This window comes from Mercenaria mercenaria, chromosome 3 (genome assembly GCF_021730395.1).
Source record: "Mercenaria mercenaria strain notata chromosome 3, MADL_Memer_1, whole genome shotgun sequence".
In the NCBI taxonomy this organism is placed as follows: Eukaryota; Metazoa; Mollusca; class Bivalvia; order Venerida; family Veneridae; genus Mercenaria; species Mercenaria mercenaria.
In genome coordinates, this window is record NC_069363.1 from 41,377,198 (window position 1) to 41,404,265 (window position 27,068).

Here is a 27,068-nt window from a genome sequence, read left to right on the forward strand (position 1 = left end):
GAGAGTATGAGGACAAAACAAAATTATTGTGACGACGACTGTTTTCTGCAATGTTAATCGGCACACTGTTCTATAGTCTTCGTGCTAGCGGAGTTGTCACGCAAGAACATGAGGATATGACAAAATGTTTCTTAGACTATTTCTTCCTAACAAACTTTATTCCGAAAATAAATGCTAATTAAATCATCAGAATATGGCTTATAATATACCATTCAACCAAACAGAGTCTACTAGTTGCGAACAAAATTCACACTTACTTTTGACTGGTATATCTTACGGTGCTCCGTTGGGGCCATCGCAGTTTCGCGTTGTCGTCCTAGGGGCGAAATCGCGAAAACGCGATATTTTTACGCGAAAACGCGATACTTTCACACGAAAACACGAAGCTATAAAGCGATAACACGAAACAAAAAATATCGCGTTTTCGCGCTCTTAATATCGTATTTTCGCGTTTTCGCCCTCGATTTGCCATCGTCTTTTCGTGTTTTCGCCTTCGTGGTAAGTAGGGCGAAAACGCGAAAACACGATATTGATAGCGCGAAAACGCGATATTTTTGCTTCGTGTTTTCATGTGAAAGTATCGCGTTTTCGCGTTTTCGCACAAAGGCAAAAACGCGAAAACACGATATTTTTATAGCGAAAACGCGAAAACACGATATTTTCATATCGTAATTTCGTCTTCTGGTTTGACTTGCGCAAACGCATGAAATACATTTTTAGAGACCGTAAATTCCACCCGATACATTTCAACCCCAACTTACGGTGTTCATTGGCCATTTCGACCCTTCCTTGGCCATTTTGACCCCTTTTTCTTTTACATTTTCACACTACTGGTAGAAATAAAATAACCACCCAAATCGCAATAATTATTAATGATTATTTCCAAAAAGATTGTAAATAGCACGTAAGCTTGAGTTTCGTGATCAGTTGAGAATAAGGCCAGTGTCTTAAAATGCTCTCTCTATATTTTATCCATACATTGGGTGTCGTTTTGTGTGTCGTTTGTCTGTCAGTCTATGTATCTGTCTTTGTGTCTGCCTGTCTGTCTGTTTATATACTTATGTATGTTTGTATAGCATTTACTACAGATGGAGTCTGCGGTAGTTTGTCCTTAAAATGAACAAATACCCTGTGACAACTAGCGGGAGCTAAAAGCAGCAAATTCAGGTTGTGACAAATGTTGCATGGCGATATGCCATGTGCAAGTCTTTAATAAAATTCCGAGGAGCATTATTTGACCAGAGAAGTTCCATATAAGGAAAGTTAAAAGAAAACATCATGGCAAACATTGGTAAAAGCGTGTATATAATTATATTTGTATATCTTATGTGATTACCTTTTTAGTGAAAACACATTTGAAATATGACTAATTGTTTTATTGTTCCCGTTTTATTGACCTTCTCGGCCTTTTCAAAAAGTGACCGAAAACAATGTGAACTTGATTCTAAAATAAACATGTATTAAATTTCATTCTATTCATTATTTATTTGGTTGTTGTTTTATTCATTTTTATTGACGTAGTCCTAGCTAGCTCAATCCATTGCTAATCAATTATAAGTTTTAGACACATTTTCAATTACAAGACAATGCCTGGGTAAAATTGCATTCAAGTGCCTTTAATTCAGTTAAAAGGTATGGGTATATGCAAATGAACAATTTTAAGCACTGTTCTACATAACCTAGTTCTGCGCAATTTTATGTTTGGCTATAAATACATATGCGCTTGTTTCATACCAAGTAAATGACACATAATATTATATCCCTGAATGGAAATGTGGATCTATTGTCTGTACAAAAAAGAACCCTCCAAATACCCTAAGATCGCGTCAAATTTGTTAGACTATCCTAATGAACGACTTTGATGTCCAAAGATGAAATCTTTAAAGGGACCACACATTCTAACATGACCCGATCTAATTTTTAAGAAATAATTTATAGCAAATGAGTGTATTTATGCACGATGGGCGTACGTCTGGCGTAATAATTTCACGAGGGCCCACCGAGTGTAAAAATAGTGTTAAAATACGGCTTTGGTATGAACTATTTCGATGCTAATATGCCTTTAATATAAAACACTAGATAAAATATAGTAGCGCTCTTTAAACCATTGACGTCACCGTACACTAACGTGACATCATTCTAGCGTAAGAGTGTTTCATCCGTATGTTAAGTGATTAACACAGCGAGCACCTGCGTATTATATATAGATCATCGAGGCGTGTCTGCACTTTTAGCTCATAACTATACTGCGGTGTCCCAGAGAGATCCGTTTTTATCAATCAGATGTTCGTCAAAATCCCGTGTCGCACAATAATTTAAAATATTCATATAAAGCGTTTAGCTTGTATAAAATTCTTTGCATATTTACGTCTAATTTTTATTCAAATATTTTCGATTTTTGATTTAATACGTTTATTGAGATCACTTCTTTCTTAATAACTATTTTTTTCTTTTGTTTTATTATATTGTTTTTATAGTCACATACTGTCTGCGCTATTCATCATTGTTTCTATTTTTAACAAATTTATTTCTAGTTTTTTTCACACGCTCGCTAAGATTTTCTTAAACTTTGATAGAAAAGTCACAAACTAGTTTCGCCGTGAATGGCTCATCAGTGTGTCTAAATATATTGCAACAATAAATACATTAGAAATTTACATATATATTTTCTTGTATGTAGGTGTTACCAAACTGAAAACTATTTGTCTTTTATCATGAAGATTTTTAACATTATCTATTTTTGTTGCTAAAAGTTGCTGATATTGGTAACTTTTTGCATCATCCCATTTTATAAATGATATATGCATGTAGTTCAATCACACCTTGATCACCTAGACGTATAACTTACCTAAGAATAACATTTTGTTTAATTTCTAGCAAGGTCAGTGTATCAGTTAATGAAAAACCGGCTGAAAAGTACTCTCGGACATGTGAGTCTACTTCGTTTTCCATGTTTACGCATGCAAAACCAGAAGGCTAAAGTGCGATATTAAAATATCGTGTTTTCGTATTTTCGCCTTCGCGGTCAGCAGGGCGAAAACGCGAAAACGCGATACTTTCACATGAAAACACGAAGCAAAAATATCGCGTTTTCGCGCTATCAATATCGTGTTTTCGCGTTTTCGCCCTACTAACCACGAAGGCGAAAACAAGAAAAGACGATGTTAGATCAAAGGCGAAAACGCGAAAACACGATATTAACAACACGAAAACGCGATATTTTTGCTTCGTGTTTTCGTGTGAAAGTATCGCGTTTTCACGTAAAAATATCGCGTTTTCGCGATTTCGCCCCTAGGACGACAACGCGAAACTGCGATGGCCCCAACGGAACACCGTAATATCTGCCTTAATCTGATGTAAGATGCACAACGGGGTAGGGGTCGGTAATTTCAAATATCTATTTAAATAGATCAGGTTTAGTTCTGCTATTTTTCTGACTGGTATATAAATTTATAACAAAAGTTTTCAACAAAGCACTTTATATTATCTAGGAAGTATAAATTAAAATAAAAAGAGCTAAAAATATCACATTCACCAGTTTTAAAAGTTCACCATGGAAAATGGAAAGAGATTTGTTTGCAACATTTATGCTTACATTGTCAGGATACGAGTTATATGACCCAGGAAAGTGCCTACGCCTTTAGTATCTTGAGCAATGAAATGGGTCTAATCGCTAAGGTGACTATGTCTCAGACTAGCTGACAAACTATGTAGAATGTCCTTTGTTAAAACGTAGATTTGGTGAAACTATATATCTCATATGTAAATTTTTTCTCTGGCTACCTCGCCTAAATGATTCGTGTACCAATGATTCGCAAATGTTTTCAATTATGAGCTACATAATTTCAGGGATCAGGCAAATCACTCAGTGTTTCAAACTAACAACGTTCAAAAAATGATATTCAGCTCAAACTGCTATAGGCTGGAGATACTATATTTGACTCTCCTTTCGCTGAAGTTCCCGTCAGACGATGTCTTTGAATCAACAAATACGAGTCATATCGCATAGATGTTCAGCCTATGTCCGCTAAATTGAGCCTGCAACTCAATATGATTGCCCTGACTCCTGGACATATAGCATTAAACTACCATATAGGTATAGCCCCGATGCCTTGGTTGTACTTCGCCAATAGCACTGAACCTTGTCTGTAAGCTGGAACTCTTCTACTGTATATCTCCTCCTCAGTATATTACCAAACCATATGTCTCTGTCTCAGCTTTCCGATGCTCAGCATGTATTTGTTATCGTCTATCCCATAAAGGTTTAACTTCTATGCGCTTGCTCTAAAGCTCGAAACCTAGTTACAATACTGCAGTTCATTTTTAGTCTATAAACGTCAAACGCCTCCTTTTTAATAATTTATCCGCCCTGACAGCGTAACTGCAATAACTTTCTCATCAAGGTACTGGGATAAATTATTAGTTGGATCCTCGATGTTTCTACATTAACCGCTGGATACAGAATGAATTCATTCAGTCAGTCAGTCATTCAATCAGTCAGTCAGTCAGTCAGTGTTTATGTTTGACAAGAGTCTATCCGCTCTTTCGGGAACAGTATAGCATTACGCTATGTAAGAGTATAGACCCCAGCATGTCACCAGGCATGCCGTTAAAGATAATTTTAGAAGCCAAAGTGGTGAAGAAAATTTACCTCTACGCAATTACCGTAGAGTATTAGTAGCCAAAAGTCCAAATACTGTTGAAGCCAAAAATGGATCTCTGTCACGGCTAATGAGACTATAAATGACAAAGACCCGAGACGTGGTTGCAAGGCAATACTGGATATATCGCAAGTCGACCGGACAAGGGCTGTTGGAGCCGCAAGCCGGCAAATCAACCATAAAACCCAAATCCTATTATTAAGATCAATTCAACTGATAGCATGAAAAATGTATCAAGCACTACCTGTGCTTATGTATCACGTTTTCAATACATCAAAAACACAATTTATTCTGACATACGTTATACTGCTATCACCATGTATTCCTTGTATCCTGTAAGGCCTGAAATCTCTATAACATTAAGACGGATATTATATGTTTTATAGAGTACCCCCATTTTTTTCAGTTTTACTTAATTTCAGAAATGCTTAACAGTGGAAGAAGAAAATGCACTATTAAATCAAAACACGCGCGATGACCTTTGGTTTTTCTTCTCTTATATGTCTAAGAAACTTATGTTCTTCAAGCTTCATAGTATGAAAAAAATCTTTATTGTAGAAATAAATTATGATACATCCTGGACACGAAACATTATGTTCCAGAAACATTACTCTAAAGTTTCTAATGCATCATCCTCATGATGTCAAATTTATACGATACTAAAGAAAGTCAGGTATTGGTGTGAGAAATAGATGAAAAAACTTCGTAATTGCTAAGGCTACATGTTTATAAAACATGGATAAGATGATGATATATTATATACATGTATTACATATAAACTTACTTTATTCATTCGTGAAGGGCCAGGTAGTGTTTATTTTCACAAAGCTGTTTGATGATATTGATTTTATAACATACATATTTCATAAACAAGGTTAAACTTGAAAAAAAAAAAAAAAAAAAACAGAAGTGAGAACTATATTTTGATATTTTATGTACCGTTTTCAATTTTTATCCATTAGTTAACATTTTAAATATATTTCGGGCGTTTCTATGAATAATTTGCTTTTAATTTCATATTTTAAACAATGTGTCTGTGCAGTCGATGTAAGAAACTATTTCTTTTTGTTATGCACCATGTCCATGTCTTTACTAGTAAAATAAAAGATATAAAGATATATAACATCTCTTACTTAAAGTCTTTTTATTAATTAGAATAACGTAAGTTCAAAGTAACGAACGTTAAAAGTCATGTTGATTAAAATAAAATGTGAATAGGATTTACTTGTAACTGATAAACATAACAACTAGTAGAAAACAAAAAGTGAACAAAAGTTACATTACCTATTCTTAAGAGCACTTTACTCAATACTAACCGCCTCGGTAGCCTAGTGGTAGAGCGTCCGCTTCGAGTGCGGGAAGTCGTGGGTTCGATCCCCGGCCGCGTCATACCAAAGGCGTAAAAAATGGTACTAGTTACTTCCTCGCTTGGCGCTCAGTATTAAAAGGGTAGTGCTAGGACTGGTCAGCCCGGTGTCAGTATAATGTGACTGGGTTGGGTATCATGTCACGTGTCTACGGCGTGATATTCCAGTGAGGCAGCACTATAAAGTTGGGCATTGTGCTCACTGCTACAAGTAGACAACGTCGTTAATATGACTGAAAAATTGTTGAAAAAGACGTTAAACCCGAACTCACACACACACACACACACACACACACACACACACACACACACACACACACACACAATACTAACAAAATTTCCGATGTGCAATGAAAGTGATCATCCTATATTTCACAAGTTATACAATTCCATGATAATTACATATCTATATGCAGTTGTAAGTACATAGCTTTTACATCTTTTCCTGCCTGTCGTTTTCGGTCATTCTTTGGCATCATTAGCATTTCTTCATAGCAGTCAGAAGTAAAACGAAACCTTCGTTACTATCCGAAATTTTTCGTTACCTTGACTTCTGCCCTGGTGTATATTCGCTATCTAAATATTAAATTATTTTTTGAAGATATATGAAATGAAATTGTACCAAATAGTATAACTGACAGTATTATTATACAATAGTTGTCCGTAAGACATTTGAAATATTATCCCAGAAGCAGGAATATTACCATAAATGTTAAAATATCGATAGAGTTTAAATCCAGTATCTGCATTAGTTTTGGAGATAGAAACTTGCATGCAAAACTTTTACCAGAAGTTTCAAATTCAAAAGGGGGCATAATTTGGCCAGAATGCATGTCAGAGTAAAAGGACTTGACCTTGTGAGGTTGGTAATTGACCTAGAAAAAGAAAAAAAAAGTTTCAAAGCTATATGCCTTTAAATGATAGCCATCTGTACTTGCATGCAAAACTTTAGCAAAGGTGTGACGACGCCGACACGAGGATGAATAGAATAGCTAGACTATTTTAAGTTCTAGCCATTCAGGTCACATGTATATATCGTAAATATCTAACTTAATTGAACCTCTGTGTTCATTCAAATTTAATATATAGTATAGAAGGTTTATATTACTTTACAACAAAGAGAAGTTAAATAGTGTAGAACTGCAGTTACTTTTTGTTTGAATATGCCTTTTCAGTTCATAATGAAATAGCTGTTGTAGGCAGTTGATATACCGAGGGTATAGGACCAAAGATATACATCTGTATCTTACTGCCAGTCTCGTAAAACATGAGTTGAATCTCATTAAAAATGCAAGCAGGACAAATGTTAATATTTACAACATTCATTATTGCGTTATAGAACAGATTTACTCATATCTGACGAAAATTACAAATACAGTGAACACTTGAGGACTTGACGGGAATTAAACATGTACTGAATCTTGGAAGGGCCCTCGATAATGTTGCCATAACTTTTGGCCCAACCCATTTGTATATATGACATATTTGATGTATGTGATTGTTGTTTGTGTTTCTGTATATATGTACAATAAAATATAATTAAACTGAACATGTACTGAAATTCTTCAACTGTCAGGGCAGTTACTCCGGACAGTTTATACACATGTCACATAGCTATCTTATACTGTTAGCCTGGTCCTTGGTGTAGGGGTTCGTTCCTTACGGCTGGACAGTATGCCGAAATGTATGCAGCGGTCTTAGTATTCTCATCACATATTCTGAGGTTTCGACGAAGGAAACCTAGAGTACTGTTCCTCTTCTCGGCGACCTTGTCAATGTGTGTGTTTCCAGGAGATGTTCTGCGTCATGTGCAGACATTTGTATTTTGTGCAAGCCTCAGAATAAAGTTTGTGGGCCTTGAGGGTGTAGTAGTACATGATGGGGGAACTCCTCCGGTGTATTCGCAGGAGACTGCACTTTCAGAGTGAAAAGAGCTACCCCATCGGTTTTCCCAGACCGCAAGATTATGTAGATCCTGTTGAAATTGATGTCAGTCAGCTTCAGAGTTAATCTCTCGGTGTACCACACAGTCATCTGCGAAGCGTCGAGACTTTGATAACACATATAAGGGCAAATTATTGACGGAAGACAGGAAAAGTATTGGTCCGAGGGCACCGTTCTAGGGGACGCCACTGATAACGGGTTACGGCTCAGTTGTTTCTCCATCAACAAACACACGCTTTATTCTGCATAATAAGAAGGCCTGAATCCATGTTAGTGTCTTTCCTCTAATTCCATAATGGTTGAGCCAGGCTTGGAGTCGACAGTGTTATACCCGGTCGAACGCTTTTGAAAACTTCAAAACTGCGAGATCATGTTGTTTTCTAGATAGTCCAATGGTACCACGAGCTCATCAACCAATGTCAGGAGTACTGAATCTCACAACTGCATCTCCTCTTGAAGCCATAATGGCAATCCGTGAGGATTCGATGTTTGTCGAAGTGTCACATAATGTAAGCAAGGGAAGCTGGTCTGTAATTGCTGGCCTTGAATATTGTCAAGACATTGCAGACATCTGGTATCCCCGCGGCTGACAAACACTTCATATATACTAGTATACTGCATAGGTATTTGGCACATTGTTCCGCCAATTCCTCTAGTACTCCTGCAGGCATCATACCATGCACTGCTGCATGTCTGCTGCTGGATAAGCTTCCTTAGAAGTTTGAGGATGGAATCTGTAGAAATGGCAATGTCTGGCTTAGGTATGGAGGAATTATCCTCTTCAGTGAAGACTGACTGGTATCGCCGGTCGAGTATGTTGGCCTTATCTATTGAGTAGCTATGCAATTTTCCATTGTCTTTCAATGGCCCCGAATTACAATTTTCTTTCTCCAGTGACTTTATGTAGTTCTAAAACCGTTTGCTTTTTAGGTCGGATGTCTACGTCTGAATTGCAATGTCTATATGGGGTTCTCTACGTACTTCCAGTACACTTGGCGTTCCAATTTCTGTGTTTATAATTTATTAAATGCGTCAAATCAATTCAATTCAACATTTATTTATTTTGTCGGTAAACATAATAACATTACAAACATAAGCTATGTATAGCTTTTGACCGACATAATGTACATGTTTTAAAATTTCCGGTCTTGACATTGCCAGATTTCTTCTGATTGGCATAATTATAATGCATTTCTATCGGTATGACTGAATAGCGAAATCCTTTAAACCTTTTATCAAAAATATAAATCTACGTGTGCATGTCAATTTCGAAGAAATAATATTTATATTTAGGGTGGTTTTGAAGCGAAAAACGTATACGGATCTTGATTTCGCCCGATTCTACATGCGCGGAAATCTCAAGTGACAGGTAAAATCAAGACATAAAATTTAAAGTGAGGCCACACCAAATTGATTACTTGGTGAACGGATTTCACGCTCAATTTTTTTCCAAAATCAAAAACAAATATTTTTTTTTTTGAAAATCAGCTTCCGCTCGCTTCAGTTTTTGCAGACCGATTTCAAAGTTTTCACTGTTTAGGGGCCTTATTATCACTGTGAAGCGACTGTAATTCCTAAAATTTAATACTTTTTATCATAATTGTCCATTAAAACACCAGAAGAACATGTTTGAGGCTCTGTGTTGCTCCAGTTTGCAAAACTGACAGCCGAAATGACAGTTAGATTGTGTAAATAAATCCTCGAAAGATCATATGAAAGAGTTTCCGCAAAACATTTCTTTTCTCAAGATGAACATCAATTTCTCATCAATTGAAACAGTGTCATTTAATAATGGCTGGTGATTAAAACAACGTTTTGCTGCAATCCTTAAAATTATACACATATATCAGCAGTAATTTGGTAGTACTTAAATGATGAACAGGCAGTATAATTCAGTTTGGACTTCACATACAGCGTTACATCATAAATAATGTATTGTTGAAATAACTTTGATTTAAAGGACTGGAACATTGCTTCTATCAGCTATGTAAAATGAACACAATTTTCTTACGGAGAAGGGGTACGCACATGGAACTTTATTAGGGCAAAGGAATCCTAAAGAGCTTACAAACTCACAGTCCAAGAAAACATGCATTAAAGGCTTACTTTTTATTTTTCAAGTAGAGCTGAAAAACAAGAATATTATATAACTGTTTATAGATCCTTTTTCAGATTTGTTTAATGGGTACCATCAGATCTATTTATCAAAAAGAAACTGAAGATGATAATGCATTTATTGTTAAGACTTGCATCATCAAAAGTAAGTCTTTTCTTATCTGCTTAAGTTAAATGTGAAATCAAAGAACAACAGAAAGTGCAAAATTTGTCATTGAATTTACAAGTGAATTTTGCCATCAGTGGATGATGGATTTCCTGGAATCTGGTGAAATTGCATTGAAAGTTGACAGACACTATGATATATAGGTCAAGAGTTCCTAATGTACTCGTGAGGTGATTGCAGAATTTTTTATATATATATATAATGATTTCTGTTATACACTACATGAGAGTAACAGCTTTCTTATTCGTATGTAGTGACATAGAATCTAAGCATCTATTTTGGGACCAGTTTGTAATTAAACCTTCAACATTTAAAGATCTTTGGTTCTTTTATGTATTCCAAGCCATTTTGATATGTTTTTGCAGTGCTTGTTGACTTTTGTGACAACTTTTTTTTTTCTTCAGATCGCTCCTCGCACGCTCCAAAAGTAGGTGAAATCCAAAAACAAATATTTTTATTTTTATTTCGCTCGCTCGCTCCTAAATTTTTTGGAAAAATTCCGATGACCAAGAAATTAATTTGGTGTGGCCTGATGGATATTTTTTGAAAATCTTTTTAAGCTTTTATCAAGAATATATTTCTACGTGTGCATGTCAATTTTCAGGAAAAATATTTATATTTAGTGTGATTAATAAACGAAAAACTTATACGGATGTTGATTTTGCCCGATTTTATATGCGCTGAAATCTCAACTGAGAGGCAATTTTAAGGAATGAATATTTTTAAAAAACCCTTTATGAATATATTTCTACGTGTCTATTTTAAGTTTCAAGAAAGAATAATAATATTTAGTATGGTTTTGAAAAGAAAGCGAATGCGGGTCTTGTTTTACCCTGATTCTATATGCGCAGAAATCTCAAGTGTCAGGTAAAATCAAGAAATATAATCTAAAGTAATGAATATTTTTAAAAATCCTTTTGAGCTTTTATTAGGAATATATTTCTACGTGTCCGTGTCAAGTTGCAAGAAAATATATTTATATTTAGCATGGTTTTGAAAAGAAAATCCTATGCGAGTGTTGATTTCGTCCTATTCTGCACGGAAGCAAAATCAAATCGTAAAGTTAAAAGTTTGTATTATTTATTGGAATCGTGTTAAGCCGTTATTGAGAATATAATTCCACGTGTATATGTCGAAAAATAGTATTGTTTAGAAAAAAACGTATACGGGTGTATCTTGATGCATTATTCCGATATTGAATCTAAGTTGGGTTTTAAAGTTATTACTTATTTTCATAATAGTAAGGTAATACAATCAATAAATAATTGGACCGTGTTGCTGTGGGACTGTGTAACATGCAATGCACGCGGCGGCAATATACAATACAATACACAAATTGTATGTCATCATTTTTTATTACAATCAAAGTCATAAATAGATTGTAGTAATTATGCAAAAATCATGAAAGACATTTATTCATTTACGCGTGACACTACTCCTTGGCACTGTTGATTGAAAGCAATGAGTGTGTGTGTGTATTTACGTTTGTTTATCCTCGCCACCGGGTATTCCCATATGGGCGAGCATTCGTCTAACATCATTATGTCTTCTAAAGTTACGTCTCACATTGTTAACTTCTAACGTTGTTATCTTCTAATGTTATGGTCATCTAATGTCGTTATATTCTCATGTCATCTCACGGCATACTTGATGGTCAGACTTTTGATGACGTCATTATGTCGACTGTATTTATGTCTTCTAACTTAGTTGATGTACTTCGTCTTCTGTTTTCTAACGTTATTATATTGACTCCAGTTCCGTCTTCTAGCTTAAGTGGAGATGTACTACGCCTTCTGGTTACTAAATTTAAATAAAACGTCTGGTCAATCCATCTGTAGCTGACCAATATGCTCGAATGCCCGATGTCCCGGCGTCGTACATATCTTCATCCCGTCGTCGACATCCAGCTGAGGTCAAACACTTTCATATCCTCAGAGATGGTAATCCGGCATAGAGTTGGTAGACTCCAACTCACCAAGCCCTCGAGACCGGGGCGCGGATCGGGGTACATGAAAGCCCGTCGAGCGTTAACCCTGACGATCGTCCATATGTCCCGCCATCTTCCCTTTGTGTGCCACTACCGAGGTCCCGGAGTGTTGGCGTCTATCCTCGTCTATGAACCAGCTGAAGACCCAGATAAAAACCAGATGAAAACCCTCAGGGATGGAAATCCGGTGTCGAGTCTGGAGGGTGTCATGGGACCCCGAGCCACCAGTTTTCAGCAGCGTGTCATAGCGTTGTTCATCTCCGGCAAGAGGCCCAACACCACATCAGATGGTCAGCCGCACATGGATTGATTGCTGTTCCCTTTCTAAGGTCACTACCGCCGATGTCAGTCATGTGTCGCTAACTAGGCTGTATGACAATATACGTGACAATATACATGTTGACCTAGTTAGCGACATATGTTCCCTCTCCACGACGTGAACGTCTCGGCGGTCCAGAAGAAAAGCAATGAAAATTGCAAATCTGAATAATTACTGTTTGTTACATGTATTAACCTAATAATTGTCAGATGATATAAATCGGCACAATTTTGACCGAATGATTACCTGCTGCATTTCACTCCTCTTCAAACGTGTGAGAAAATCACCTTTAATTAAATTATCGTTTATCCCCGCTTAACTAATTGGATTTAATTTAATTTCATTAACTAATCAACTTTTTGTTTTACAGTTCCGTGAAAATTGTTGGAACGGGCGTAAAACACAGTCGCATTATCTAGATACATCTGGGATTATATTCATCGTTTGATATTCGTCGTGATAAAATCTTAATATCAAATCTAAGTGATGTTTAAATATTAGTGTACTGATTATACCCTCATAGACTTTTAAAACCGGTCACGGCTATAACTGCGATATTTTTAATAATATTTAAATTACACGACTGAAATTTTCCCGATCTGACAGTATTTTTCCCATATGCTATATATGAGCTGGAACAACTGATACGTATTAGACCTTCCTGATATGAGTCGTTCCATGAGAAAACCTGTATTAGTGACATAAAAATCAAAATTGAGATAACAATATATTCATAAAGAACATTATTATCTTCACTCTTAAGAGTTGAAATGATTCAACTGTTTATCCTTGGTTCCATCAAGGGCCTTTATCTACACACCTTTATACTTTCATGAAGCATGGGTGTTTTTGAATTTTCATTGCCATGAAAACACAAATGACAATTATTTGTAAAATATGGCAGAATTTGATTTAGCTTAAATAACGATATTGCATTAAACTTGTTTCTAGTTTCTACACGAACATAAGAAAAAACATTTTTTTTCTAGTATTTTAAAGTTCTTGTTATGCAAAATTCATATTATGTCACTAATACAGGTTTTCTCTTGGAACAATCCATTTTAATATGGACCGTTCCATGAGAAAACCTGTATTGGTGACATGGTATATTTTTTGCATAATTGGTAGTTTAAAATACTGGAAAATCATTGTTTTCTTATGTGTTTTTTTTTTCAGAAAATAGAAACTAATTTATTGTAATGCAGTTATCCAAGGCTCGTTATTCTACCATATTTTTCATATAAATGTTTTTGTGTTGTCATGATGTTTAGTAACTAATACGCATAATTGTTTCCATTAATGACATGCAAAATACACGCAATGCACGAAGACGCCTTACTGCTTTTATGACTCAAAATATTTTGTCTTCCGTGACTACTTAAAAGCTTTGAAAAGTAAGGTAAAAGAGAGTTTTTCGTAAATGTTTTGCAATCTCAATTTTGGAACTTTTGTCACTAATACATGTTTTCTCGTGGAACGCCTATTATATATGTGAGCCGCGCCATGAGAAAACCAAATACCATACGCGCATTCTGGTCAGGATCAGGTTTTTCTAATTGCAATAGGCTTTGAAAGCGAGCAGCATGGATCCGGCGCGGCTCATATATACTATGTCACTGACCATCTGGCAAAATCAACACCCGTATATATTTTTCGTTTCTAATTAATACTAAATATAAATATTATTTCTTGAAAATTGGCATGCACACGTAGAAATATATTCTTAAGAAAAGCTTAAAAGGATTTTAAAAAATATTCATCACTTTAGATTTTATTTCTTGATTTTGCCTGTCACTTGAGATTTCTTCGCATATAAACTCTGGCGAAATCAACACCCGTATACGTTTTTCGTTATATAAATATTTTTTCTTGAAAATTGACATGCAAACTTAGAAATATATTCTTAATAAAAGCCTAAAAAGATTTAAAAAAGAAAATTCACCACTTTAAATTTTATGTCTCGATTTTACCTTCACTTGAGATTTCCGTGCATGTAGAATCGGGCGAAATCAAGACCCTTATACGTTTTTCGCTTCAAAACTGCCCTTAATATAAATATTTTTTCTTGAAAATTGACGTGCACCCGTAGATTTATATTTTTAATAAAAGCTTAAAAGGATTTTTAAAAATATATATTAGTTTAAATTTATGTCTAGATTTCGCTAATTTGATATATTTCGCGAAATCTACTAGATATCGCTATTCAGTCATGCCCCATTTCTCTATGCTTATTCTGTACAAAACTAGATATTTTCATCAATCTATAGTTTATGTACTTTTTTTTCTAAGAATGTATAATGTATTCTTTTTGATAGACTCTTCTACGCGTTTATGCTACATATAACTGTATTGCCAGACAGATCAGTGGAACAGACAAAAATCATCGATTAAGTTCTGGGAGCACATTGATTTTTTTCCCGATACAAATCAAACACGCCGATCAGCTGAGCAATAGAAACAAAGTTCAAAACGCGAATTAGACATCTTTAGTATATACAGCAAGCTATTATTTTGCAACTTTGATAGTATAATTGATAAAGATGGCGTTTCATGCACAAGATCGTAAGTATTATCTAGAGACTGCGACATCGAAACGATGCATCCTTATGGTATTAATTTTCGGATGAGATGAAGTCCGGATAAAGTCTGAACATACTTAAGATTTTTGTGCTCATATACGAACATTATGCTAAATCTGAAAATCATATTAGCAAGAATATACTGAGAGAATCAAAATTTGTATCCTTTCAAGTATTTAGTGGTGCAACTGCCTTAAAGCTTGTGTTTTCCCCACTTTTTGGGAAGGAAGGGGGAGGCAGACCTGTGACTTTTGGAAGTGGCTAGGGGTCAAAAGTTTGTTCTCGTACCAGACCCCTAGCCACTTCCGTGACTTTTAATCAGCTTCAGCTTCAAAGCAGGGACTCAGCTTTCTTCTTCTTCTTCTTCCGTTGAACTCCAAACCTCAAGATGAGTATTCTCGGAAGGCAGTGGCTAGGGTTACGGTACCGTAATCCTAGCCTCCGATTCTAGGATTACGGAAGTTCCGTATTTCTAGACAACCCTATGGGGATAGGCTAGGAATACGGAAGTATTTAAGAGGCATCAAGTATATGTTAGGACATGAATAAATGATGTTTTAAACTTTCTTATTTCACTTAAAATTGCGACTTTTCATGCCTGTCGTATTATTTCGGGTTATCGATCCACCATTTGGGGTTAGTAAAAGAAGAAAGAGAAAAGAAAAAAAATAAAGAAGAACGATTAAAAATGAAAGAAAAAAATGCAAAATCATGACTATGAAATAATAACGTACTTTAAAAAAAATCAAAATCACAACAATGTTGTTTTTTTTTTGAAAAAAACAAAAACAAAAAAAACACGATTATTTTTTTATAGAAATTGAAAAGAAAAAGAAATGGGCCATGAACTGAGCGCCTCCTCGTGATGTGGCCCGGATATAGTTGGACAATTATGTAAACATTGAAACATTACTATTGTAGACGCAACTTGACCGCGATGGTTGACTTTTCTATCATAATACATAATGAGGCACAACCTATTATTGAAAAGGAGTGTACGTAAAACACGAGCTGCATGAGAAAGTGGAATTTTAAATTTGTGAAATTATAAATTAGTGTATTGAAAAGTTTTAACTGATCACATGTAAGTATACATACTTTGATAATGCTCTGTAAACAAACTAATTCCATATAAATATACATGGCCCCCTAATCACCCTTTATTTCTACAATGAAATAATCGACATGAATAATCAGCCGAAGGTCAACCATCGCGGTCAAGTTGCGACTACTATATTTTCGTTAAGATTTTAACTTTCATCATTCATAATCATTCATCAACAGTGCATAAATAATTGTCCACCTAAATTTTGCTAACTCAAAAAGGGCGAATCGATAACACGAAATAATGTGGCAGACATGAAAAATCGCTGTTTCAAGTGATACAAGTAAGTTTACAACATCATTTCTGCATGTCCTAACGTATATATTTGATTTCTCTTAAATACTTCCGTAATCCTAGCCTATTCTCAAAGGGTTGTCTAGGAATACGGAACTTCCGTAATCCTAGAATCGGAGGCTAGGATTACGGTACCGTAACCCTAGCCACTGCCTTCTCGGAATTGTGATGCTTTGGATGTGATGTGTCAATATGCTGGTTGTATTTCAATGTGTCTGTGAGTTCAACTCACAAATACAAATGGCTCTGTTTGATCTTTCATTTTAATAATTGACCAAATGACCCACAACTTCTGAATATATATTTAGCCTGCTGGCGGCAAGTGATTCTGCCTTTGCGACCAGTGCGGACCAAGATCAGCCTGCTGGCGGCAAGTGATTCTGCCTTTGCGACCAGTGCAGACCAAGATTAGCCTGCTGGCGGCAATGTGATTCTGCCTTTGCGACCAGTGCAGACCAAGATTAGCCTGCTGGCGGCAATGTGATTCTGCCTTTGTGACCAGTGCAGACCAAGATCAGCCTGCTGGCGGCAATGTGATTCTGCCTTTGCGACCAGTGCAGACCAAGATTAGCCTGCTGGTGGCAAGTGATTCTGCCTTTGTGACCAGTGCGGACCAAGATAAACCTACATGCCCATGAAGGCTGATCATGGTCTGCAACTGTTCACTATTCAGTCAGTAAATTTTCTGTGAATACTCTTTTGAATAATAAGTGGTACTGCCAAAATTGAATGTTGGACCAGTTCATTTGAGAAATGTAGCAGGGTAATGATTATAATGATTCATGTGTCATGAAAAAGCAGTTTTGTGATCTAAGACATGTTTTCTTTCTGCTCAGTCAGGAGGAATAATGTCTTAGGAATCATGGTGTTCCCCAATCCCACCACATACATGAATGAAGTAGGAAGGTGATTAGTTTATCTGACAAACTCTTATTATGCCTTTGACCTCTTTTTCAGGTGCATACAGATTTATTTTGCTGTTCTTTAACTGTTTGCTGACTTTTGGGTCGTATTTCTGTTTTGATATGCCAAGTGTTCTACAAGACACCTTCACTGGAGCTGTAAGTATTGTTATTCTGTTCTTTTGATACATGTAACAGCATTTATTTTTCCAGTTGTAAGCTGGCTGCAAATGTTTTGTCTCTTAAACTCTTAATCGTAGTATTATTTACATAAAGTCCTGTTTTTAGCTCGCCTGAGGCCTTTGATATTTGGTATGTAGCATTGCCTTGTAGATCTCTAACAAGATTGTTCAAATTATGCCCTAGGGGTGAAAAGAGGCCCCGCCCTGGGGTTTCACTTGTTATAAAAGTTATACAGGAGTAAATACTTCAAAAATTATCAGATCATATTTCCTAGACTGTTTAATTTTAATTACATGATGACCCCTAGGGATTAGGGGTCACTTGACTATGACCTTGACCTTCTGACCTACTTTCTTGTTTTTTTTAAGATTATACAGCCTTGAAATTTGGATGACATGTACAGTTTTGCATACCGATCTTAACACTGACTTTCAGTGACCATGAATGTGACCTACTAACTTACTTTCTAATATTTAAGCATCAGTTTACCATTTTTAGCTCACATGTCACAAAGTGACAATGTGAGCTTTTGTGATCATGCAGCGTCCGTCGTCCGTCGTGCGTGCGTGCGTCCGTGCGTGCGTCCGTGCGTGCGTAAACTTTTGCTTGTGACCACTCTAGAGGTCACATTTTTCATGGGATCTTTATGAAAGTTGGTCAGAATGTTTATCTTGATGATATCTAGGTCAAGTTCGAAACTGGGTCAACTGCGATCAAAAACTAGGTCAGTAGGTCAAATAATAAAAAAACCTTGTGACCTCTCTAGAGGCCATATTTTTCATGGGATCTGTATGAAAATTGGTTTGAATGTTCATCTTGATGATATCTAGGTCAAGTTCGAAACTGGGTCAACTGTGGTCAAAAACTAGGTCAGTAGGTCAAATAATAAAAAAACCTTGTGACCTCTCTAGAGGCCATATTTTTCAATGGATCTTCATGAAAGTTATTCAGAATGTTCACCTTGATGATATCTAGGTCAAGTTCGAAACTGGGTCTGGTGCCGTCAAAAACTAGGTCAGTAGGTCAAATAATAATAAAACCTTGTGACCTCTCTGGAGGCCATATTTTTCATGGGATTTGTATGAAAGTTGGTCAGAATGTTCATCTTGATGATATCTAGGTCAAGTTCGAAACTGGGTCAACTGCGGTCAAAAAGTAGGTCAGTAGGTCAAATAATAAAAAAACCTTGTGACCTCTCTAGAGGCCATATTTTTCATGGGATCTGTATGAAAATTGGTTTGAATGTTCATCTTGATGATATCTAGGTCAAGTTCGAAACTGGGTCAACTGCGGTCAAAAACTAGGTCAGTAGGTCTAAAAATAGAAAAACCTTGTGACCTCTGTAGAGGCCATACTTGTGAATGGATCTTCATGAAAATTGGTCAGAATGTTCACCTTGATGATATCTAGGTCAAGTTCGAAACTGGGTCACATGCCATCAATAACTAGGTCAGTAGGTCAGATAACAAAAAAACCTTGTGACCTCTCTAGAGGCCATATTTTTCATGGGATCTGTATGAAAATTGGTCAGAATTTTTATCTTGATGATATCTAGGTCAAGTTCGAAACTGGTTCAACTGCGGTCAAAAACTAGGTCAGTAGGTCTAAAAATAGAAAAACCTTGTGACCTCTCTAGAGGCCATACTTTTCAAGGGATCTTCATGAAAGTAAGTCAGAATGTTCACCTTGATGATATCTAGGTCTTGTTCGAAACTTGGTCACGTGTTTTTAATAACTAGGTCAGTAGGTCAAATAACAAAAAAGCCTTGTGACCTCTCTAGAGGCCATATTTTTCACGGGAACTATATGAAAATTGGTCTGAATGTTCATCTTGATGATATCTAGGTCAGGTTTGAAACTGGATCAACTGCGGTCAAAAACTAGGTCAGTAGGTCTAAAAATAGAAAAACCTTGTGACCTCTCTAGAGGCCATACTTTTGAATGGATCTTCATGAAAATTGGTCAGAATGTTCACCTTGATGATATCTAGATCAATTTCGAAACTGGGTCACGTGCCTTCAATAACTAGGTCAGTAGGTCAAATAATAAAAAATCTTGTGACCTCTCTGGAGGCCATATTTTTCAGTGGATCTTCATGAGAATTGGTTAGAATTTTTATCTTGATGATATCTAGGTCAGATTCAACACTGGGTCACATGAGCTCAAAAACTAGGTCACAATGTCAAATAATAGAAAAAAACGACATCATACTCGGTTTAAAACTGGGTCATGTGGGGACAGGTGAGCGATTCAGGACCATCATGGTCCTCTTGTTAAACATGTGGCTCATATTACTCAGGTGAGCAATTCAGGGTCATCATGACCCTCTTGTTATTCAGTTCTGCATGTCTGTATCCCATTTAAAAATAGTAACCTGTGATTGGAGCATACTAAAGTTTTCACAGATGTATAGTTTTGTTGTGTCAATTTGTTGTTTGCAGAATAGATATTCTTTTTATTCCAGACACAAAGCAATTGTTCTGATGGTAATAAAACAATGAACATTACACCATATTGTAATGTGACCTGTGATGACTGTCTTGGTATGTCAGATGATAGTTACAACCTACTGTATGCCATTTATGCATGGACGTAAGTTACAAGCCTTTGATATTCACATACTATTTTGATACTTTAAGTTATAGAGATTTTTTTCAGCTGGATTTTTTAGAGGATTTGACAGCTTTTCAGTGTTGTTAATTTTTCTTGTCCTTTGGGATCATGGAGTGCATTCAACATATGTGTAATAGAGTTCCGCTTAGCTCAGTAGATAAGAGCGTTGGTTTACGGATCGCGGGGTCATGAGTTTGGTCCTCGGGCGGGACGTATGTTCTCCATGACTATTTGATAAACGACATTGTGTCTGAAATCATTGGTCCTCCACCTCTGATTCATGTGGGGAAGTTGGCAGTTACTTGCGGAGAACAGGTTTGTACTGGTACAGAATCCAGGAACACTGGTTAGGTTAACTGCCCTCCGTTACATGACTGAAATACTGTTGAAAAACGGCGTTAAACCCAAAACAAACAAACAAAAGCCGGTGCTAGGGGGCGTGAAAGGTATTGCACATTTCATTACCTCTCATGAACAGATTCAGTCAAACCGAGTCTGCTATTATTCTTCTTGGTTGCATTCTTTGCTTCCAAAGGATCTTTTTACAGATTTTATTAATCGTGGAGTAAGACCCAAGGTCTTTAAGGCATTGAAGTGCATCTTGGTAGAATAACCAGTCTTCAATAAATTAGCTGCATTTGAAAATAATTTTCTTGCATAAAAACATTCTTCTTTCCTATTGAGTGTTGGGTGGATAAGGGCAATTAGATACTGGAAATCTATGGGAAATCACAATTTAGGCTCAATGTCCCAAATATAAATTTTTAAAATTGATTTTAATGACTTTGTTTGTGTTTGTTGGGTTTAATGTTTAACCAACAGAGGTACATGTACAGTTCATATGAGTGAGCCTTCTGTAAGCCAGATGGATGGCTTCCTTTCAAATCCTTTGAGTTTTACACCCAAGCAAGGTTTTAAACCCACAATGGTGAGGAGCAAGTGATTTGAAGTCAGCGACTTTAACTGCTCTTCCATGGAGGCCCATAGAATTTAATGAAACGTCTCACACTTATAAATGTCTGTTTTATTGTATTTTCAAATAAAAAATATAAGTCCATATCTTTATCTTTTAGATATTTTTTCATGATATGCCAAGTTCAAGAGAACTTAGGATATTGTTTGGAATTTTATCACCTGTTAACATTTTTATAACTATGTTTTATCTTAAGAAAGTAAAGTTGCCATTTTTATCAATTAGAACATTGGTTGCCATTAAGTCAAAGGATGATTTTCTTTTCTGTATGCTTGATGTTACATTCTATTGTTAAATGATGTTATGTCATTTTTTTCTTCATTTTATCAGACTTGCATAACTACTTTCAGTTGGAACTGATGTTATTTTGTCTTGAAAGAACTATGTTTAGAACATAATTATATAAGTTTTCTTCAGCAGTCTTGTTACATTTCAGGAATGCATTTGTTGTGATTGGAGCTGGATTTTTAATTGACAAGTTGGGCAACAGAGGTAAACATCAATCTTACTTTTAATCTTAACTTTTTATTTAATTTCATTGCCATGTGTTTTTAGCTCACCTGTCACAAAGTGACAAGGTGAACTTTTGTGATCGCGCGGTGTCCGTCGTCCGTGCGTGCGTGCGTGCGTCCGTCCGTCCGTCCGTAAACTTTTGCTTGTGACCACTCTAGAGGTCACATTTTTCATGGGATCTTTATGAAAGTTGGTCAGAATGTTCATCTTGATGATATCTAGGTCAAGTTCGAAACTGGGTCACGTGCCGTCAAAAACTAGGTCAGTAGGTCTAAAAATAGAAAAACCTTGTGACCTCTAGAGGCCATAATTTTCAATGGATCTTCATGAAAATTGGTCAGAATGTTCATCTTGATGATATCTAGGTCAAGTTCGAAACTGGGTCACGTGCGGTCAAAAACTAGGTCAGTAGGTCTAAAAATAGAAAAACCTTGTGACCTCTCTAGAGGCCATATATTTCACAAGATCTTCATGAAAGTTGGTCAGAACGTTCACCTTGATGATATCTAGGTCAAGTTTGAAACTGGGTCACGTGCCTTCAAAAACTAGGTCAGTAGGTCAAATAATAGAAAAACCTTGTGACCTCTCTAAAGGCCATATTTTTCATGGGATCTGTATGAAAGTTGGTCTGAATGTTCATCTTGATGATTTCTAGGTCAAGTTCGAAACTGGGTCACGTGCCATCAAAAACTAGGTCAGTAGGTCTAAAAATAGAAAAACCTTGTGACCTTTCTAGAGGCCATATATTTCACAAGATCTTCATGAAAATTGGTCAGAACGTTCACCTTGATGATATCTAGGTCAAGTTCGAAACTGGGTCACGTGCCATCAAAAACTAGGTCAGTAGGTCAAATAATAGAAAAACCTTGTGACCTCTCTAAAGGCCATATTTTTCATGGATCTGTGTGAAAGTTGGTCTGAATGGTCATCCTGATGATATCTAGGTCAAGTTCGAAACTGGGTCACGTGCGGTCAAAAACTAGGTCAGTAGATCTAAAAATAGAAAAACCTTGTGACCTCTCTAGAGGCCATATATTTCATGAAATCTTCATGAAAATTTGTCATTATGTTCACCTTGATGATATCTAAGTCAAGTTCGAAAGTGGGTCACGTGCCATCAAAAACTAGGTCAGTAGGTCAAATAATAGAGAAACCTTGTGACCTAACTAGAGGCCATATTTTCCATGGGATCTGTATGAAAGTTGGTCTGAATGTTCATCTTGATGATATCTAGGTCAAATTTGAAAGTGGGTAAGTGCCGTCAAAAACTAGGTCAGTAGGTCAAATAATAGAAAAACCTTGTGACCTCTCTAAAGGCCATATTTTTCAATGGATCTTCATGAAAGTTGGTCTGAATGTTCATCTTGATGATATCTAGGTCAAATTCGAAACAGGGTCATGTGCAGTCAAAAACTAGGTCAGTAGGTCTAAAAATAGAAAAACCTTGTGACCTCTCTAGAGGCGATACTTGTGAATGGATATTCATAAAAATATGTCAGAATGTTCACCTTGATGATATCTAAGTCAAGTTCGAAAGTGGGTCACGTGCCTTCAAAAAGTAGGTCAGTAGGTCAAATAATGAAAAAACGTTGTGACCTCTCTAAAGGCCATATTTTTCATGGGATCTGTATGAAAGTTGGTCTGAATGTTTATCTTGATGATATCTAGGTCAAGTTTGAAACTGGGTCAACTGCGATCAAAAACTAGGTCAGTAGGTCTTGAAATAGAAAAACCTTGTGACCTCTCTAGAGGCCATACCCTTAAATGGATCTTCATGAAAATTGGTCAGAATGTTCACCTTGATGATATCTAGGTCAAGTTTGAAACTGGGTCACGTGCCTTAAAAAACTAGGTCAGTAGGTCAAATAATAGAAAAACTTTGTGACCTCTCTAGAGACCATATTTTTCAATGGATCTTCATGAAAATTGGTCAGAATTTTTATCTTTATAATATCTAGGTCAAGTTCAAAACTGGGTCACATGAGCTCAAAAACTAGGTCACTATGTCAAATAATAGAAAAAACGACGCCATACTCAAAACTGGATCATGTGGGAAGAGGTGAGCGATTCAGGACCATCATGGTCCTCTTGTTTTTTTTAGTTTCAGTGGAAAATCCATTTCAGGGGGAAAGGGTGGGGTGGGGGGGGGGGGGGGCCATGAAATCATTGGTTTTACAATTCAAAGATGAAATGTGTTTGAACTTGTACTGTTGGATTTAATTTTTTGTATTGATAAAAGTTTTGTCACAAAACCATTTCATTTTATATATTCATGAGCAATAAGAAATTCACAGTGTTCGCTATTGCCAGTATTTCAGGCCTCTAAATTGTTTGCAGAAATATCTATTCTGTTATATTTTTTATTATCCATATAGGCAGACATATTTAGTGTGTGACTTTTTTTTATTTTATTGGTTTTAAAGCTGTGCTGAAGTGATGTGCATTACAACAAAATGTGTCTTACTTTTAGAATAAATGTTTATTGTTCACAGTAGTTATACCATCATCAGGGTGGTTCTCTTGGTGTTTGAAGCATTGTTTCATTCTCACATTACAGTTGGTCTATTCCTGTTTTCCTTCCTTGTTGTGCTGGGATCCAGTACATTTGCAGCTGGTGCCATGCTGAAGGGAACCAAAGCTATGTTGCCGGTTATGTTACTAGGGCGACTCCTTTTTGGATCAGGCAATGGGTCTATGACAAGTAAGTATAGTTGACAATGAACCCCAATTTGTCCATGAAAATATTTGAAAAAAAAAAAAAAAATTCTGAAATTTTGCAGAACTTTTGCACATAAATATTGTGTTCATGCAGACTAAGATACCCTGACAATTTAGCAAAAATTCAGCACTAAGTACTCAAAATTGAAATTTTAAAACTTTTTTGGTTTCCAAAAAAGCTAAAGTTCACAAACAAATATTACCTTATCAAAATTGTTCTTGATGATAAATTTATAACTAATTTAGATGCTTTAACATTTTTTACTTTTCGAATATTTTCTTTTTAGCTCATCTGATTTTTTGAAAAAAAAATGATGAGTTATTGTCATCACTTGAGCGGTTGTCGGCGTCGGCGTCTGCGTCGGCGTTGCCTGGTTAAGTTTTATGTTCAGGTCAGCTTTTCTCCTAAACTATCAAAGCTATTGCTTTGAAACTTGGAATACTTGTTCACCATCATAAGCTGACCCTGTATAGCAAGAAACATAACTCCATCTTGCTTTTTGCAAGATTTATGGCCCCTTTTGTACTTACAAAATATCAGATTTCTTGGTTAAGTTTTTTGTTTAGGTCAACTTTTCTCCTAAACTATCAAAGCTATTGCTTTGAAACTTGGAATACTTGTTCACCTACATAAGCAGACCCTGTACATCAAGAAACATAACTCCATCTTGCTTTTTGCAAGAATTATTGCCCCTTTTGGACTTAGAAAATCAGTTTTCTTGGTTAAGTTTTATGTTTAGGTCAGCTTTTATCCTAAACTATCAAAGCTATTGCTTTAAACCTTGCAACACTTGTTCACCATCATAAGCTGACCCTGTACAGCAAGAAACATAACTCCATCCTGCTTTTTGCAAGATTTATGGCCCCTTTTGGACTTAGAAAATATCAGATATTTTGGTTAAGTTGTATGTTTAGGTCAACTTTTTCTCTTAAACTATCAAAGCTATTGCTTTGAAACTTGCAACACTTGTTCACCATCATAAGCTGACCCTGTACAGCAAGCAACATAACTCCATCCTGCTTTTTGCAATAATTATTGCCCCTTTTGGACTTAGAAAATCATTTTCTTGGTTGAGTATTATGTTTAAGGCAACTTTTCTCATAAACTATCAAAGCTATTGCTTTAAAACTTGCAACAGTTTTTCACCATCATAAGTGGACACTGTACATCAAGAAACATAACTCTATCCTGCTTTTTGCAAGAATGATGGCCCTTTTTAGACTTAGAAAATCATGGGTAGGACAATATTTCTATTATACAAAAAAAATCAGATGAGCGTCAGCACCCGCACAGCGGTGCTCTTGTTGTTGAATTTGTTCTTAAAGGAACAAAAATGTCTAAGTCATAGATTCCATTTAGAAATATATGTTTCATTACTACTGATGAAAAAATTTAAAAAAAAAGGATGTATTTTTTTTTTACTTTAGTATGATTTTTGTTTTACATTTGTTGGTGTTTTTAACAATTTGAACCAACAGACAAGTTTTAAAACCATGTATTGATTCCAAATACATTTATTTCTGATCTATCTTGGTTGCAGTCAAAAATATGCAAATGGAGGTAATTATGATTTTACAAACTTGCATTTCTAATTAATTTCGGTTATATATAATTATCAGTGCAGGTTTTTCACAAATGTAGAACAGTAATTCCTGTACCATTTTTTATGCCAGGTTTGTTTAACAAATTTATATTTATGCTAAAATAACTCAGGAAATCAGATCTTAAACTTGTATAACAAAAATAAGTGTAAATGATCAGTTGTTAAATTTTCAAAAAATCTTTTACTATACTAAAACCTGATTAACCAGTTTAAGAATGTTCCCTCAGAGTTTTTTTTAGAATGGTGCATAATGTAAGTAGTATATTTTATATTGAAAGAGAAATCCATAAAAGAATTGAACAGAAAAGCTGGATCAAACATTAGGTTTGTGTTTATACTAGACAGTTCTAATCAGAAAAAGGTATAGAATGGTTACATGTCCTATTTTATAGATAGTATTCTGTGGTCAAAGTTACCAAAATGTCAGCTACATTCCATGACCTGGAAGTATATCAGTTCTCGTGAAAACCCTGTCCCTTCATTCTTAACTGAATCAAGAATGTTTATCTAGCTTAGTAAATCTTGAATGTGTATGGTCACGTTTATGATTTAACAGATATGCTACTGGTGTTGTTTTTCAGTTGTACAGAATCGTTTGACAGCTTACTGGTTCAGGAATAAAGAACTGGCTTTGGCATTTGGTATAACTCTCGCATTTTCTAGACTTGGAAGTGTTCTCAACTTCTTTCTTACAAAGACATTTGAAGGTCAATATGGACTTTCGTGGACACTGTGGGGAGGTACACAATAATTCATTCAATCAACATATAATATATGAAGATTTTAAAGTTATAAAAGAAGTAAAGCTAAGAATCTTTGAAATATAACTTTATATACACCCGTATAATACTTGAACATTATGGAGCTAATTCTTCCATCTAGAGTGAATTATAAGTTAATTAACCAAAATATTTCAATTATAGTAGATTGCCCATACAGTTGAACAACTCTGGGAAGAATAGAGCAACCCTGGGAGGATAAAATATCTTTGTTGTACGCAGGTTGTTAGGCATTACTCATTAGCAG

At 35.8% G+C, this 27,068-nt stretch overlaps 1 protein-coding gene across 1 annotated transcript in view; it reads left to right on the top strand.

Moving 5' to 3' along the window:
- The first annotated feature begins 14,984 nt into the window (after positions 1 to 14,984).
- LOC123524981 (major facilitator superfamily domain-containing protein 1-like) overlaps positions 14,985 to 27,068 on the top strand; it is a 33,178-nt gene continuing 21,094 nt past the window's right edge. Inside the window, exons 1-6 of the mRNA XM_053538283.1 lie at positions 14,985 to 15,120; positions 17,494 to 17,597; positions 20,086 to 20,213; positions 21,644 to 21,699; positions 24,278 to 24,421; positions 26,624 to 26,782. Coding sequence (XP_053394258.1) covers positions 15,099 to 15,120; positions 17,494 to 17,597; positions 20,086 to 20,213; positions 21,644 to 21,699; positions 24,278 to 24,421; positions 26,624 to 26,782 — 613 coding nt within the window. The 5' untranslated portion in view covers positions 14,985 to 15,098. The remainder of the gene's footprint in view (positions 15,121 to 17,493; positions 17,598 to 20,085; positions 20,214 to 21,643; positions 21,700 to 24,277; positions 24,422 to 26,623; positions 26,783 to 27,068) is intronic.